Raw genomic sequence first — 18,802 nt, 5'->3', positions numbered from 1 at the left:
TGCAGGTTGTTAAAGTCCCTATAAATAGGGTCGCAAATATCCGCAGTCAAAGACAGGTTAAAATGCAACATGATTGGTACATATTCGTTCATGATATCGGGATACAATACATCGTAGAAACGTTCAATCACGAGTCCATTTGCTGGTCCTGTAATTAAAGTCGGACACGATGCGTTCTGCGGGATGACAGGGATGATGATAACCAATATTTCTGTGCCATATGCATAGGTTCCTTCTGGATCCTCCACTGAACAGTTGTAATAGCCCTCATGACGATGAAAAACGTAAAGAAATATTAGGTCTCGCTCACTCGCATTGTTGTATCTTCTGTGTGGACTCAACATCGGTACGCCCCACCTTCCGATAGATGCACCATTGCCTGAAGACATACGGTGTCGTTGGAAAATTATAGTGGGAGTGCCGTCACTGTCTGTATCGATGGTACAGGTGAGAGTTAAATGGCTTCCTAATTCTACCTGTACCAGTTGGTGAGGCTGATCGTATTCGTAATCATCAATAATAGGATCAGTCTCCCCATATTTCGAGCGCGTATCAATTGTCTGAAAATCAAGGATATATCTGTTAGTTTATCAGTTACTTTACTGATTTCAGTGGTTAATATGATGCCATTTAGCTGTTTTGCCTCCCCTTTTTCCCGTATATTGGATCAAATATACTGAAGTGCTGGCCTTGTCTGCAATAGGGAACGGACCGTTCCACTTTGGTGAGAATGGGTTTTCTCTTTTACTGAAGTCCAACACCATGACTGTGTCCCCAATATTACACTCACATTCTCGTACTTTCTTATTAAACTACCTTTTCATTTGTTGTTTGTTTCTTCCCAAATGGTTAGCTACAAATTCATTTGTGTGTTGGATATCTACAAGCATTTTATCAATCCAAGCTTCGCTGAAAGCCCCCTATAAGTTCAGGTTTCCATCCATAGTTACGCCTGGGGAAGGAAGTTGGAGCAAGTGACCCGGTAGCCTCATTATTCGCCCTGTCAATGCCTGATACGGGGTCAACCCAGTGGCTGAATATGTGGTTGATCTAAGCGCCATTAAGCACAACGGCAGCATTTGTACCAATTGGGTGGGGTGATCTGCACAGTATTTTTTAATAGCATCTTAATAGTCCAGTTTTCCCGCTCCACTACCCCTGAGAATTGAGGGTGGAACGCGATGTGTAACCGCTGTTTAATCCCCATTAGTTTGGTGAGGGTTTTGAAAACTTTAGCGGTAAAGTGGCTCCCTTGATCACTATCGAGAACTCCCCACCTGCAGATCACCTCACTCAATAGTATTCATGCTACGGTAATTGCTGTGGCAGCTCTGACAGGAACGGCTTCAATCCATTTGGAAAATTTATCTAAAATAATCAGAGCATATTTGTAGTTGCCCGGTGCAATGGGCAGGGGTCCGATAAAATCAATTTGAATATGTGTCCAGGGCCCTTCTGCCTCTGGGGCACCTTTTAACAGAGCCCAATTAGCAGGTGGACCGGGATTATGCTGTAAGCAAACCAGACAACGGTTAGCGCGAGCGGTTCTATCATCATTGAGGGTGGGCCACCAGGTGGTGGAATGTGTTTTGGATATTGTTGAATTTACAGCCATATGTCCCCCAATTGGGTGAGAGTGGAATTGGAAGAAATCTTCTGCCATGTCGGGGGAAACGCACACCACACCAGGTTTGTCCATGTCATCCTGGTATAAGAGGATGGTAGTATTTTTATCTTTATCGGCAGCTGTAAAAGTTTGATGAGCCCATGGAGTCAGGGAAGGTAATGGTTGACCGTTTAGATGCCATTCCCGGACAATCACTTATGGGACATAGGTGTTCTGTAGTGCTTCAAGATCTAGCTTTGAGTCAATCATAACTGAACAGCATTCCTCGGTCCAAAAACCGTTGGAGATATCCAGTCTTGAAAAGAACTTTGCCCCATGCGGAATTCGTGACAGTATCGTAGGCGCGTCATTAACAACGGGAGCGGACCCCGGGGTTACTGAATTTAATTTACGATATTCAATCATTAACCGCCATGACCCGTCTGGTTTCCTTGCTGGCCAAATAGGTGAATTTGTGGTAAAGCTGCCTTTACGTATAACTTAACTCCCTGGTCTAAAAATGATTGTACCGTGTCACGGACATACATGAGGCTTTCGAGCGGGACAGGATACTGTTTCGCTGATGCATGGGTTGGACCATTTATTTCCTCTTCCTGACTCATTCTCCCACAATCATATTTATGTTGAGCTGCAACATCATCGTATTTGATCAGTAATTGTACTACTTGTTCGTTATCATGTTTGATGGGTTCGTACATCTCAGGCTTCTTTATAGCCGTTATGGCGAACACATCAGACACGATATGGTGTCCATCACTGCGGGTTAATGTGCCCTGCTTTCGGGAACCCACAGGCATGAAATAGTGTAATCCACTATCGTGGCGTTTTTCGGGAGAACGTCGGATCCTAGGATACCTTGTTTCCCAGGGTGATAGCATTATTCGCTAGTCTCACTCCCTCTTGGGTGGAACCGTTGAATCCCGTAAGGGAAAACAACTCTCCGGTTGCCCCAGGAAAATTTTTGGGACATTTTAAATAGAACAATGTAATGTTAGACCCTATGTCGACAAACATTGTTTGTGCTTCGCCCCTCGACAATGCAGCAGTTATAAAAGGTCTATTATCTAATGTTCTTTTAAAATTAATGGGAGTGGAATTCCCTTGAACGAAGTTCACAGGAATTCGTACGGTCGATCTTTGGGGGGCTGTCTCTCATTAATAAGAGGTCTCAATAAGATTTCCCTCTCCTTCTACGTTGTTCTCCACTGGTGGGCGGATGGACTGACTGAGACCGATCCTGTTCTTTTATCATTTTTGAACTTTTGATCATTTTTCGTCTTCCAAGTGGTTATCATACTAACTAGTTGGTCAAAGGGAATCTCGGCTAGCTTATCCATAAGCATAGTGGGTATCTCAGGCTGCTTTTTATCGTGGCATTCATTGGCCCTTCTATTCGGGCATTCCTTAGCCCAATGTCCCTCTTCCTGACAGATGTGGCAATTGGATCGACCCGTTCCCCTCCAAGGACCGGATTGTCTTGGCCCGGACTGTATTTTTATTTTGATAATACGGCTGTCTTCTATTCTCGTAATTAGGGGAAAAATGCTCTCTGTTTTTGTTCTGTCTCTGACTCTTGAGTCCCTCTACCTCTTCAACCTGGATCACCCTTTTCAATCCCACCTTACTTTCCTCGATCTTGGCCTCTCTATGTCTCAGGCTGCGATAATAAGCCCCGTCAGCAATCTTTATCACATCCTCCCATTCCGTGTCATCAGTTACTAATCCCACTATGGCTGATTCGATTTCAGGGATGAGCTTCTGGAGAAATGCCTCTCGGTATATGTTTGACTTTCCTGCATCATCTGAGCTCACTTCTTCTGTTTGTAACTGAACAGTTTCACTAGCCTTTCATGAAACTCTGCTGGGCTTTTGTCTCCTGCCTACACTGCCTTCCCATATGCCTGGCTTATGTTCCATGCTTTCCCTTTTGTGAGTGTGACCTTAACCGCCCTTAAAAACGCCGTACCACCTACTTCTGGTTTCAAATTATTCCGCGGCAAGCGCTTTTGTACTTTCAATTCGATCGCGTATAACAGTATCCTTTTAAGGTCTTTTTCCTCCAATTCAGGGTGACAATTTCTAAACAGATCGTATTGTTGATTCAACTTAATGGGACAAGTTTGTCCTGTGATCGTGCTGAACTCTTTCACATAAGCCACTACCTCCTCGGGTCTTAGCGCCTGACTATGTGTCTCCTCCCTATCATCTGTGCCATTCGCATCATCACTAGAAGTCGCCTCTTGCTGGTCTCCCACTTCAAACACCTGACTCCTCGTCTGCATTGGGTGAACCCAGCTCCGAATAGTAGTGTGACTGTTACTGACTTTCCTGATTCTTCCTTACACATATCCAAATATATTTTATCTACTTTATCTATGGCTGTTTTGACATTTTGATTATCCTCCATCATACCCTCTGTCGTAATGGCGCATACCATCGCCTGCTTGCCCATCAGCATCTCCTTCAATTTCTCTATTTCTCTCCCACACTGAGTGTGATCTGTCTCAGTGGCTGAAGCTCGGTTAATTAAGGTGTTAACTGCTCCCTTGGCCGCATTCAACTGGATGCTCATAACCTCAGACTTCTGACTATGCTGCAGCGCTATTCTCCTTTCTTCATGCTGTTCTCTCTCCAGCTTAGCTCGGCTGATTTCGCCTTGCATCATGTGTAGCACGGAGGTTAGCTCTATTATCTTTCTTTCCTGGTTCTCACATACTCCTTCTATGTTCCATAATTCTTCTTCTATATACTTTTTGTCTGACAAAGTGATCTTTAAACCCTTTTGTATTTCTGTCACCACCTCTCCGAGCTGTTCTTTCTTAATTTTCAGATCCTCTACTTCCTTGTCCGTATTGTCTTGCAATTGGTTGGCTTTAATTTTCAGATCCTCTGCTTCCTTGTCCTTACTGTCTTGCAAATGTTTTAACTCAAAGGCTTTACATTTGTATTCCCTCCACATCCAGTATTTAAAAAAGTTTTTAAATCTTTTTCCCCCAACGTTGATGTTACCGGCTGACACTTCTTCCTCTAACCATTCTATACCATTTTTCTGGCTCATTTCCTCACGTATGTCCTGTAGTTTTAGGCCTGTTTTCTTACATATTTTCTCCTCATATTTATTCAGCCATTGTTGAAAACTATCTTTCAATTTTCGCTCTCTCTTGTCAGTCATCTCAACAACAGGAATACCCGAGATACTGTAAAGGGCAATGCCTGTCTCCTCCTTGTCCCCTGACTCCTCCACTCCACCCTCCGCAGCCGTGCTTTCAGCCACTATGCCCTGAGGCTCGGGAACTCCCCTCCTCACTCCCTTCGTCTCACCCCCTCTCTTCCTATTTTCAGGTCTCTGCTGAAGACCTTTCTTTTCGACCGCGCCTTTGGTCACCTTCCCCCCCCTCCCCCTGGCTCGGTCCCGGGATCCGTTATAGTGAAGCGCTCTGAGACGCTGTCCGGCTTGGAGGGCGCAATATAAATCCAAGTTGTTGTTGTTGTACATGCATATTTTTCTTTTCTTATTTCAATGTGCTGATGAGGGCAGGCCGGTGTGGGGTTAGCATGTTTGAACATGAGTCTCGGCAGCCTGAGGGAAGATGCAGAGGTGTGGTCAGGCAGAAAAGGTCATCATTGTCAGCACCCAAGGTGTGGAGACAAGCAGGAGTGTCTGAGTTTTGTTGACGTTCAACTGTTGAAATGCTCCAAAACCAGATGGGCTAATTGCACCCACATGGAAAAATGCTGCAAAACTGGATGGATGTGCCATATCTGTTAGTGTGCCACATCTGTGCCATATCTGTCAGGCTCTGGAACTCCATCCCCCAGTGCCTTCGCCTTGCTTCCTCCCTCTCCTCCTTCAAGGCCGGTCTCAAAACCTTTCTCTTTGACCGTGCCTTCAGCTCCCCTCTCGACTCTCTTCCTCCTCCTCGCTCCCTCCCTTCCCTCCCCTCACCCTGACCATTTCCCCCCTCCTCTCTCCCTCCCTTCCCTCCCCTCACCCTGACCATTTCCCCCCTGCTCGGGTCATGACCCAACTGTGCAGCGCCTTGGGACGTCCTCCTGACGTGAAAGGCGCTCTATAAATGGAATCTTGTTGTTGTTGTTGTAGTGCCTGTGAAGTGCAAAATGCAAGATATTTTCTGTTGTTCTGCAGACAGTTTTGAAGCAAAACTAGACCATTTGTGGGGGGAAGGTTGACTAAATCTCCCTTCTCCACACTCATAACATAACATGTAGGAGTAGGAGTAGGCCATTCGGCCCTTCGAGCCTGCCCCGCCATTCAATCATGGCTGATCTTCTAATCTAACTCCAGCTAATAACCTAACCCTGCCCTATCCCCATATCCCTTAATCCCTTTTGCAATAATATATCTATTTCAGTCTTGAATATGTTCAAGGACTGAGGGTCAACAGCCCTTTGGGGTAGCAAGTTCCGTACATTCACTACCCTTTGAGTGAAGAAGTTCTTCCTCAAATCAGTGCAAAAGGGCTGGCCTCTGATTTGAAGGTTGTGACCCCTAGTTTTGGTTTCTCCAACCAGAGGAAACAATCTCCCACTATCTACTCTATCATGCCCTTTGATGGTCTTATAGGTTTCTATAAGACCCCCTCTAATTCTTCTATATTCCAGAGAATATAGGCCCAAATTGGTCAGCCTATCCTCATAACTCATCCCCTTCATCCCTGGTACTAACCTAGTAAATCTACGCTGCACCCCCTCCAAGGCAAGTACATCCTTCCTTAAATAAGGAGACCAAAACTGCACACAGTATTCCAGGTGTGGTCTCACCAGGGCCCTATACAGTTGCAGCAAGACTTCCCTACTCTTATACTCTAATCCTTTCCTAATGAATGCTAACATACCGTTCGCCTTCCTAATTGTTTGCTGCACCTGCAGACTAACTCTCTGTGATTGGTGTACAAGGACACCCAAGTCCCTCTGGACGCTAACACATTCCAGTCTCTTCCCTTCTAAAAAATAACCCGCTCTAATGTATTTCCTACGTAGGTGGATGACTTCGCACTTCCCTACATTATACTTCATCTGCCACCTACCTGCCCAATCACCTAACCTATCTATGTCTCGCTGCATTTTTTTAATGTCATCCTCTGTGTTGACACTTCCTCCTAGTTTTGTGTCATCCGCGAATTTAGATATATTAACTTTGATGTCCTCGTCTAGATCATTGATGTAGATGGTAAATAGCTGAGGCCCAAGGACTGATCCTTGTGGCACTCCACTAGTCACATCTCGCCGATTTGAAATGGACCCGTTTATCCCTACTCTTTGTTTCTGACCCGTAAACCATTCCCCAATCCACGTTAATATGCTCCCCTTACTTCCATGGGTCCATTATCTTTTGGACTAACCTTTTATGTGGCACCTTATCGAATGCCTTCTGGAAGTCCAAATAGACCACATCCACTGATTTACCCTTATCTAGTTTACTCGAAATATCCTCAAAAATCTCTATGAGATTTGTCAAACATGACTTCCCTTTTGTAAAGCCATGTTGACTTGGCCTAATTATATTGTGCTCCCCTAAAAACCGCACTAACATCCTTTATCAATGATTCTAAAATTTTTCCTATCACTGATGTGAGACTAACTGGCCTATAGTTCCCCATCTTTTCCTTTCCACCTTTTTTAAATAGTGGTGTGACATTTGCGATCTTCCAATCCATGGGGACTGTTCCAGAATCTAAGGAATTTTGGAAGATCAAACACAAGGCATCCTCTATCTCATAAGCTACCCCTTTTAAAACCCTGGGATGCAAGACATCCGGACCAGGGGATTTGTCACTTTTTAGTGCTAACGGTTTCCCTAGCACCAATTCTCTACTCATGAAAATTTACCTAGGTTGCTCCCTGTCCTTATCCCTCTGGTGCATCTCTATTCTTGGCAGACTTGTTGTGTCTTCTAGGGTGAAGACAGATGCAAAGTACCCATTTAGGGACTCTGCCATGTCCTTATCCCCCATTACAACTTCTCCCGCCTCTGACTGAAGTGGACCTATATTTACCCTCACTAGCCTATTCCTAGTAATGTATTTGCAAAAACTTTTACAATCAGACTCAATGTTCCTAGCTAGCTTACCCTCATACTCATTTTTCTCGCTCTTGATGAGTTTTTTAGTTTTGTTTGCTGGTTTCTCAAACTCACCCAATCTTCAGATTTGCTGCTTTTCTTGGCAGTTTTATAAGCTTTTTCTTTTAATTTGATGCTTTCCCTAACTGCTCTAGTTAGCCACAGATGAATTGCTTTCCTGTGGTACTCTTATTCCGCAAGGGAATATGCGCCCGCTGAGAATTACGCATTACATCCTTAAATATTTGCCACAGTTGGTCTACATTTTTACCACTTAATCTTATTCTCCAGTCTATTTTACCTAAATCTTTCCTCATACCTACAAAATTAGCCCTATTTAAATTCAGAATACTTGCCTCAGATTTAACTATATCCCTCTCTAACTTAATGCAGAATTCAATCATATTGTGATCTCTCTGCCCAAGAGGAGTCTTAATACCTACACTGCTGACTAGCCCTGTTTCGTTACACAAAACAAGGTCTAGGATGGCCTGTCCCCTAGTTGGTTCCTCAGCATGCTGCTCTAGAAAGTTATCTCTCATACACTCAATGAACTCTTCTTCTAACCTACTTTTGCCGATTTGGTTTTCCCAATCTATGTGGAGATTGAAATCACCCACTATTATCGCTTTACCTTTCCTACATGCTCCACTGATTTCTTGATTAATACCTTGTGCTATATTGTGATCACTGTTTGGGGGTCTATAAACCACTCCCATTAATATTTTCTGTCCTTTATTTTTTTTATTTCCACCCATATTGTCTCTACCTCCTGGTCATCAGATTTCAGATCCTTCCTCTCCACTGTTTTTATTTCATCCCTAATTAACAGGGCTACCCCCCACCTCGCTTCCCACAGTGCCTATTTTTCCTGTAAACTGAGAACCCTGGAATATTTAACTCCCACCCTAGATCTCCTTGTAACCATGTTTCAGTGATGGCTACTAGATCGTACCCATATGTGTCTATCTGTGCTTTTAATTCATCAGTTTTATTCCGAATGCTTCGTGCATTCAGATGTAACATTTTGAATTACCTACCATTTCCTCTACTCTCTGATTCCTTATCTGCTTTGCCAAGCTTCTTACCCCTGGTTAATATATTCCTATTATCTGGCATGCTATTCTGCACTGTCATCTTTACTTTTTCTCATGTTAACTTATGGTTTCTCTTACCTATATATCCCCCCCCCCCCCTTACTAGTTTAAATTTCTATTTATCTCCCTGTTAATTTGTTTAGTTAGGACATTTGTCCCAGCACAATTTAAATGCAGCGCATTTCTCTGAAAGAGCTCTCTTTTCCTCGAATACTCATGCCAATGACCCATCAAAAGAAACCCCTGAGTTCCGCACCACTCTTTTAGCCATGCGTTCAAGTCCTTAATTTGTTCCTGTACCAATTGTCGTATGGTATAGGTAGTAGTCCTGATATTACCACCTTCGATGATCTTGACTTCAAATTGGACCCCAGCTCTTTGAGTTCACTTCTCAAGTCATCTTGGCCAACTCTACAGATGTCATTGGTACCTATGTGAAGTACCACCAATGGATTCTTGCCCTCGTATTTTAAATTATCCTCTGGCCCTGCCGAGACATCCTTCACCCCAGCCCCAGGGAGGCAGCAAAGCCTTCGGGTCTTCTAGTTGGGTTGCAGATGATTGTGTCTGTCTGTCTAATAGTCTCATCCATGACTATTAGACCCATTACTCTTTACAAATCAGGCTTTCTTTTGGTTTATACTTAATATGTCATCCCACCTCTTTATCATATTATTTGTCTCAAAGCAACACGGACAAGTTATCATTCACCTCATGGCTGTTTATGGGACTGTGTGATGTGTAAAACAGCTTTGTGTTTTGCTGCTAAAAAACTTTAACTTGCCAATAATTATTGTGAAGCACTTTGAGAATTTTTGACATTGTAGATATGATAAACTGCTACACTATACAATATAATTAGTTCTCAAACAAATAAAATTAGATACAGATTGGAATAGACACTGTTAGAAATAGTCAACAAGGAGAAAAGTGTTTACACATATGGTTATTAGGACATGGAAAACCTACCAATAATGAGGGTTGAAGTAGAATAAATAAAAACTTCCACAAGGGAGGGAAACATATTGCACAAGGAAAAATATTAAAAGAATAAAGGGAAAAGAACAGAAATTTTACAGAGACCTGGTGCATACATGATCTTCTGTGCAGAACAATCCTAAGATTTGCATGTTGGAAATACAATATAATTCACATTTATGTCATGTCTTTCATGTTGAGAGGACATCTCATGGCGCTTTACACGGGTTTCGGAGCTCCTGAGTTGAGGGAATTGAAGTTGGCAGCGGAGATAGAGATGACTGAAAACATGGTTCAATTAATACCTAATCTTTTTAAGACTACCAAATGTGACCATAGCACCAAAATTACATTTGTCATCCCAAGGCGCTGGACAATCAGTGTTTTGGACCCAAGCTAGGGGTCAGGATCAGGGAGGATGAAGAGTAGGGGGGGAATGATGGTGATCAAAGGCATGGTCGAAGAGGATGGTATTGAGATGGATCTTCAAGGAAGCAAGGTGGGAGGGGAAAGGCAGAGGGACTGCTGGATGGAGTTTCTGAGGGAATTTTAGTCATTATTAATTTTAGAATGAATAATTCTAACAACAGGGCAGGGAACATGGAGCAGGCTGGACAAAACCTGCCAAGTGCTGGGAGCGGACAGGTTGACAAGAGGTTAGCAGGTCACATAGGTAGGAAGGAGCAAGGCCGCGGAGGGCTTTGAATGTGGGGGTGAGGATTTTCAACTCAGTCGTCTGGGGGAATGGGGATCCAGTGGAGCTGGGCAAGGTTGGGGGCGATGGGGTCATGGAGCCTGGTGCGGGAGAGGACACGAGCTGCATAGTTCTGTATAATCTGCAGCTTGTGGAGGGAAGAGTTGGGAAGGCCGACAAATAGTAGTCGAGCCTAGATGTAATTAAAGCATGAATGAGGGTCTCAGTGGCCTGAGGGGAGAGGCAGTGGCAGTAGCTGGGCAAAGTTGCGGAGCTGGGGAAGGCAGAGCGTGAACTATATTGTAAATTGTCACATTAACATGCACAGTATTCAAACAAAAGTTCTAATTGAAAAAAACAAACATTATTTGGCATGCATATGGACGCAAAATTCAAGTAATTGAACGTTGAAAGAGTTCATTTTGATTTCAGGGAGTTTTTCCATCAGTTCAGTAATGCTCAAATATTCTGGAAGAGGTTTCATCAAAACCTTCCAGCTATTGGGAAGCTGTGCAGCCAAAGACAGCCTAGTATGTGAAGGGTCTCTAAGTGACCAGTTAGTGACATTAACAAGCTCTTCATTAATAAGCTTAAAGAACATGAGTTTTTCAAATTGTATTATTGTTTGAGTTGGATCTTTAGAAAAACAGTGAAAATCATGGGTCTCTTCAGCCCAGAAAATTTAACTTCATATCAATAATAATATGAGCCAGTAAAAGTGACACTGAAAAATAACATCATAATAATCTAGGACTAAAAGAAGCTGAAAGAAGAAATGTTAATGTCCTGAAATATTATTAGTTTCCGTGTCAGTGCTTTCCAGTTGGCACTTGAGCCTCCAGGTTAGAATATTGTGACTTCAAGTTCCACATCAAGGCTTTGAGCTCATCATCAAGGCTGCTGCAGCAGTGCAATACCGGGGGAGTAATGCTTTGTCGAAGGTGCTATCCAAGTTAAACCAGGTGCCTGCCTGCCATTCGTTCAGGTAGATATTAAAGATCACTTGAAAAAGAGAGGGGAGTATCTCCCTTTGTTCTTATCAACAATCTCCAGACAATTAGATCATTCAACTCATGGCTTTTTATGGGACCCTGTGATGTGCAACAGCTGTTGTGTTTTCCTGCAAAAAATGTCCCTTAATAAAAGTTATTGTGAAGCACTTTTACATGTTTTGACATTGTAGCATTGTAGACACTATAAGATATTGCACTATACACTGTAACTATTTCTCAACCAGGATAAAATTAGATACGGATTGGAATAGACACTGGTAGGAATGGTGAATAAGGAAAAAAGTGTTTGCACATACAGTTATTAGGACATGGAATACCTACCAAAAATGAGGGTTGAAGCAGAATAAATAAATACTTCCAAAAGGGAGGGAAACATATTTCAAAAAGAAAAATATAAAATGTTGAAGGTATAATGAATAGGAATTGAAGGTGGGGTGGGGGTAACAAATGTGACATCAAAATATTAGAAGTGTACAGTAAGTGGATCATCTTGTGAAAGAGGAAGGCTTTCGTCATGATCTCTCATGTTCAGATTAAAGAGTCGCGTCTGAAATGTAACCCTCTTTTTGTGTCTTTTATGTAGCTGATTGATGTTCTATGCTGTGATTTTCTCAGTATTTCTGTTTTGCTTAACCGAGTCATACAAACCAGGATTGACTCAGGTTCCTCCTGTGGTATCAGTCCTGTGGTAAGAAGGGGAAACTATCTGTTTACCCCGTAATTCCTGTTGGAAAGTGTGTGTGTTAAGTGTCAGGTAGAATTCCAATCAAAATTAACTTGATGACACCTAATATCTTGCCACAGAGAAAGCATTGGGTGGTTGGGACCCAGACAGTAGACTCATATAATAAACAGTTTGATGCTGTGATGTGTGAATGAGTATTCTGGAGAACTGTGTGTCAGCCTAGCTCTGTTTGTAGCATGCTCACCATTGAGTCAGAACTTTTGGGTTTAAACTCTACCTCGGGACATGGAACCTATCTCGGCAATGCAAACATTCCAATGTGGTGCTGCAGTTGTACTGAAATGTTGGAGGTACCGTCCCTTGGATGCAACATTAAACTGAGGTCCTGTCTGCCTGACCAGGTGGATGTTAAAAGATCCCAAGGCAATTCATTAGATTCTGTACTCGATGAACTGGTTGGCAAGTCCAAATGTGACAAGTGGAAGCTATGAGATTTCTTCGAGCCCAGACATTGTATATTGCCAAATTGGGAGGGTCACACCTGTGGCCAGTTTTTACTTAACTACTAACTTTGTTTTTTTGACTCTATTTGGTTATCAATTGTTTTTGGTTAATGACTATCTTTAGTTATCGACAGTCTTTGATAATTAATTATCATTCATCTTAGGTTGTTGACTTTATTTGGTTTCTCGAATGTCTTTGGTTATTGATTGTGTTTGGTTATTGGATGTTAAAGGCTGTTAGATGTTTGTTATCAACAGTCTTCAGTTATCTATTATCTTTAATAATGGACTGGCACGTTGACCGCCACTGTCAGCAATGTGATAATTAACATACCACAGTCACAATTTTCATTCCACTGTCTTACTTTCCTTGGGCTATTTTCATATTATTCTTTAGATGCTTTTCTTTCTGCTGCTATAATCTCATCGCAGATATCCCATTTGAATTACTCAATTGTGGTTCAGTTGTGTAGTCCCAATGTACTAAAAATCGTTTTCTTCCTTTTACAGGACACATTATGTCAGCTTGTAATAAAGGATGTTTACGTATATTTCTAATTTTCATCATCATTCTGGGAATTACAGCAATCTTATTGTTAATATACATCAAACCATTAAACAGCTGGATTTACATTCCCATGGAATCAGCTGCATCAGTTCTAAATATAAAAAATCCGTTTTCACAAAAGACTGAGGAGGACAACAGAACTATTGTGCTCATTTGGCTGTGGCCTTTTGGTCAGGCTTTTAGTCTCAATTCTTGTAACTCAAGGTTCAACATTCATGGCTGCCATTTGACTCAGGATAGAAATCTGTACAGCAAATCCCATGCTGTCCTTATTCATCACAGGGACATCAGTGGGGACTTGTCCAACCTGCCCACAGAGCCACGGCCACCTTTCCAGAAATGGGTTTGGATGAACATGGAGTCACCGACCCACAGTCCAAAAAGGAATGGGCTTGGCCAACAATTTAACCTAACCTTAACTTATCGTCAAGATTCAGATATTCAAGTGCCTTATGGGTCTCTGATTATGAGTCCAGATTCTTCAGATTTTAAAGTTCCCAATAAGAGCAAGCTAGTGTGTTGGGTTGTGAGCCACTGGAGTCCTAACCATGTGAGAGCAAAGTACTATAATGAACTGATCAAGTACATTGATATCTCTGTGCATGGGCGCGCCTTTGGGGAATATCTGAACAATAATGATTTCATACCATTGTTAACTAGTTGCAAATTCTACCTTTCCTTTGAAAACTCAATCCATAAGGATTACATTACTGAAAAGCTCTATAACCCTTTGCGAACAGGCACAGTGCCTGTGGTCTTGGGCCCATCCAGAGAAAACTACGAGACTTTCATTCCAGCAGACTCTTTCATTCACGTGGATGATTTTACGTCAGCTAAGGAGCTGGCAGAGTACCTGCACCATCTTGATAAAGACCAAGACTTGTATAGGACCTACTTCAAGTGGAGGAAATACTACAAAGTAAAGATGCCATATTTCTGGGAGGAACATGCGTGTGCTACTTGTGAACATGTAAAACGGAAAAACAACTATAGATCTGCTCGTAATTTAGAGAAATGGTTTTGGGATTGAACTCAGCTGAAAATCAACTTCTAGTGAATATTGTGGATGATTTTCTCTACAATTGTGTTTTTTCTCTGCAAATAATTTTTCCTTACGTCCCTGCCAGGTACGCTCCATCCTTGGCTTCCTTCTTTTCCTCACTTAAATGCTCCCTCTCAGCGATGTCATCCACAAACTTCGGATCAACTTTCACACATGTGCAGATGACACCCAAATCTATTCTCCTCCTCCAGCTGTGACCCCCAGGTCCGCGGATGTTCTGCTCTCTTGCTTCTCAAACATCAAAGCCTAGATGAGCACCAACATTCTGCAGCTAAATATTGACAAGCCAGACTCCTTGGTTCCCATCAATGTTTTCTCACCAGTGACACTGATTTCCTTAACCTCCCCAGCCTATCCTTCAGATTTACCGAACCTGTGCGTATCATGGGCGTCAGGTTCCTACCCCTCATCCGGAGCCTGACCAGAACCACTTTCCTCTACTTCCACCACATTGCCCACCTCTGACCTTACCTCACAGTAACGCAACTGAATCCCTTAGCTATGCATTCGTCACCTCACTCGCGATTATTCCAACGTCGTCCTCGCAGGTCTCCCCGGCTCCACCATTCATAAAATTCAATTAATTTAAAACTCCGCCATCTATACCTTCACCTGCACCAACCTCCACCATGACCTCAGTCCTTGCCAGGCTCCACTGGCTCCCAATTGCAGAATGGATTGATTTTCAAGATCTTCACCATTGTGTCCAAATCACTTCATGTCCAGGCACTACCCTGTACCTCTCCAACCTGCTTACATCCCTCTCAACTACCTGCTGCCGTCACTCGGTTGGTTCTGGCCTCCTGGATGTTCCTCATCCCCTCCTCTCCACCATTGATGACTGTAAATTCAGTCACAACACACAAAACTATGGAACTCCCTGCCTCAATCTATCCGCCTTGCCTCCTCCTTGCCCATTTTAGATCACACCTGAAGACATTCCTCTTCGATGATCACATGCCTCCAAGATGCTACCTCATGTGTAGGGTGCTATATAACTGCAACTTGCTGTTGTTGATTGGCCATTTCCATGCAATTCAGTTGGCTTATTTCAAGCAATGATTTTAGAGTATTTAAAAACAATTCTGTAAAGTTAATTCTCTTTGTGGACACATTATCGCAATTTATGAGGCTGTATCATTATTAAACCTGATGCTAAATTGACTTGTGCTAATGAACAAAGTTGTTGTAATTTGGATTTAAAAAGAACATACATTGTGTTTTCCCTGACACTGTTATTTGTATATAATCATGTAAAAGAAATCACAACTGGAGAAAAAAAAATAGAACTATATTTTTGTTGAAAAATCTAGGTGAATGGGCAAGACCCAATGTGCAGGACACTACCAAGGTTGAAAGGAGCATAAGAGACCAGATAAATTTAGATGTAAAATGACCTAAAACACACAATGCTGTGGTCCAGCATCTTTTATTTCAATAACTTTGTACTTGCTACCTTCAAGTCTAAAATGTAAGATTCACAAAGATTTCATCCCACAGCAATGTGCTTTCAAAACAATCTACAGGAACTTCCTGGAACATGAAGAGTGGCCAAAAGAGGCTTTCTAACAGGAGATTGGTGCCTGTTGTAATTCCAGAGGATTAATCTGAGACACATCTAATCAAAAACCATTGGCGCCATAGGGTACTGATTACACTTAATGAGTTGTGTTTTTCTTGAATAAATTTTCTTGAATTATATTTGATTCCTGACCACTTCCTCTGCTATCAAGTACCCACCCTCCCTACCCCCCCGACCTATGTATATTATTTCAAGCTGTTTTTCATCATGTTTAAAGATCAATGGAAGTGGAGAAATCAAGTCCCAATGCCCACATTTAGTGTTGTCTTCAATTTGAGGACAACACTAAAGGTAGGTATTACGTTTGAATCATATACTTTTCCCGCTGTCTGGAGTGACACCGGTCTCCATGATCTTGGCATCATTACGACAGCAGCAAATTCAAAAATAGAATTTATTGCTCTCTATCCATCGGAGCCTTTGTCTGACCCTTTCAGTGAGGCACAGACAATTTATTTTGTTTATTTATTTAGTTCGCTTAGTTTTTTTTAAATTTCCCGCTGTCTGTAATGATGCTGGTATGTGGAATTTAAAAAAAGCACAAATTTAAAACCATCTGGGACTCTTTCTATGTACCTGAACCTTTGTCTGTCCATGTCAGTCAGTATCATTGTGATACTGGGTGACAGTGACTGACAGAGGCTCCAATGCATACAGAGAGGCTCAAAGTTATTTTGTTTAGTTTTTTAATTTGCTGCTGCTTGTAATGATGCTGGCATGGGGAAACCAGCATCATTACACATTAGTAATAAAAATATTTAGTTATGACAAAATCCAACCAACTTAAACAAATGCAGTAGGTAGCAAAAAAAATTATGTCAAAAAAGTTCAGTAATTGTAAATATGTAAATACAAAAACAATAGTGACCGATTGATGAGTTCACTGGTACAACTTAGCAATGAGATTCTCTTAAACCTGTGTTCCTGCCTGTAGTAGCTGGTCTGCTGCTGGTGGAGGCTCGGGAGCAATTTGTGTTGATGACTGACAATTTACAGAATAGACCATGATGCCAGGCTACTATCTACAATACTTAAGTGTCACAGAAAATTGGACCAGTGAAAAAAAGCTCTAAGGTTATCCATCTCACTATTTTATAGTGCCAAAAAGACAGGTTTTGTTCATAGAATTGATGTCTTGCAGCATAGCCTTCAAGATACAGATACAAGTTCAAAGTTGGAGTAATATAGGGGCAAGGACTGAAGGCTTTGGAGATCAGGAGTTTCCATGCTAAACATGGATATGCTAATACGAAGTGTTGAAATCATTCACAACAGCATATGATTCAACATTGGTGCTGATCTGCTCAGTGACAGGGATGTGGATATCTGCATTGGTGTGCACATCAATGTTACCAAGCTGAGGCTAAACCAAGCCCAATCAATTTAGTTGTGTTTACCAGAAAATTGAAAAATTCTGCTGAATTTTCTCACAATTGGGAAAAAAAATTACTGAGATGGAGGGAGATGTGTATAATTAGTTAATTCATGGGAAATAAGGTAAGAATAATGAAAGTCAAAAGAAACAAAGCACAAACTGGTAGTTACAGTAGAAAGAAGAAGCAGCAGAACACAAGTCTTATGTTTCATTCAGGAACAAAATATAAAAACAGAGATGACTGGAAATGTAATAGGACAGAACAGAGTTAGTCTGAAGCACACTTTGTCACAATGCAAAACATTGTGCACTTGTGTTGCCATACAAACTGAACTATATATCTGTTGCGACACAATACCTTCTGTTTTGTCACGATTTCTCTTAGGGAATAAAAATGCCTGTCTACTTTTTAAGGCTGGAAACTATGAACTTCACCTGCAATGGAAGAAACTTAATTGCACTGTTGCAGATATGCTGAAAACTTTCATTCAAGCAAATTGCATAATGCTATTGAATTTCAAAGACTTATGAACAGATCCATGAAGGTTGCTGATCACTAGAGAATCTATTATAGAGATTAGATGATCAAGGAACACCGATAACTTGTCACTCCACGGGAAAAGGGCTCAGTGACTAGTTATACGGAGTTCCGACATATGTATAAATGAAGACGGATGTTGACAGCATGATGACTTAATTAAGCGTAGTGACAAATTAAGCCAGAGTTGAGTTATCAGGAATTTACTGTATAGTCTTAAGTTTAAACTATAGAATGCATACATGCCACTAAACGCAAATCTGGTGTCCGAGGTCATCTACACTTTAAAGGATAATATACAATGAACACTGAAATGATTTAGCGGAAACTAATGTAAGAGATTGATTAAATTCTATTTGTTTATTTTTTTAATCAGTTGTCTAAAATCTTTCCATTTTTTAACCTAAATCTTTGACACTTTTGAAATTGGTGTATGATTTATGCGTTTGATAGGAAATTTGGTGCCATTGGACACAAGCAAAATGGTAAAACTTTACCCTGTATATAATTATTGGCACATGTTTTATCTATTTTGTCTGTTTTAATAGATGTATTTTTGCCTTTCAGCAGAGTACCATTAACTAAACTGAAATAGCTAGCTGTTCAGAATAAGATTTTTGTAATATTTTGCATTGTGATAAATATACAATGAGCATTAATCTCTTTGAATTCTTTGGGAAAGAATGAAAAAGTCAGCCCCTTATTGACAGTATTCTCTGTTTGTTCAGATAAATGGGGCTCAAGTATCACCTATTTGTAGCCTGTAAGACTATTTTGTGTTAAAAATTTAACATCATGTAGAATTGTGGATAACTCTTCAGAAGTTGCTACTTTTTAAGATTTGTGAAAAATTGATTAAATTTATAAAACTGGATTTAATATTTTTTCAATTCTTCCCTATCTTAAATAGTAAAACAAAATAGTCTAATCGCCTAAGACTAGGTGAAATGTTTGGGTTTATATCTACTACATCATCATAAAGTATAGTAGATTTCAT

General features: G+C 41.3%; 1 protein-coding gene across 1 annotated transcript; it reads left to right on the top strand.

The window, feature by feature from the left end:
* The first annotated feature begins 419 nt into the window (after positions 1-419).
* On the top strand, positions 420-14,973 carry fut9a (fucosyltransferase 9a). Its single transcript, XM_007892927.1, has 2 exons — positions 420-447; positions 13,190-14,973. The coding sequence occupies exon 2, from the start codon at positions 13,198-13,200 to the stop codon at positions 14,275-14,277; it is 1,080 nt and encodes a 359-aa protein (XP_007891118.1). The 5' UTR covers positions 420-447; positions 13,190-13,197; the 3' UTR covers positions 14,278-14,973.
* Positions 14,974-18,802: the final 3,829 nt, after the last annotated feature.

This window comes from Callorhinchus milii, unplaced genomic scaffold, assembly GCF_018977255.1.
Source record: "Callorhinchus milii isolate IMCB2004 unplaced genomic scaffold, IMCB_Cmil_1.0 Scaffold3, whole genome shotgun sequence".
Taxonomy (NCBI): domain Eukaryota; kingdom Metazoa; phylum Chordata; class Chondrichthyes; order Chimaeriformes; family Callorhinchidae; genus Callorhinchus; species Callorhinchus milii.
This window is presented reverse-complemented; position numbering and strand designations above follow the sequence as displayed.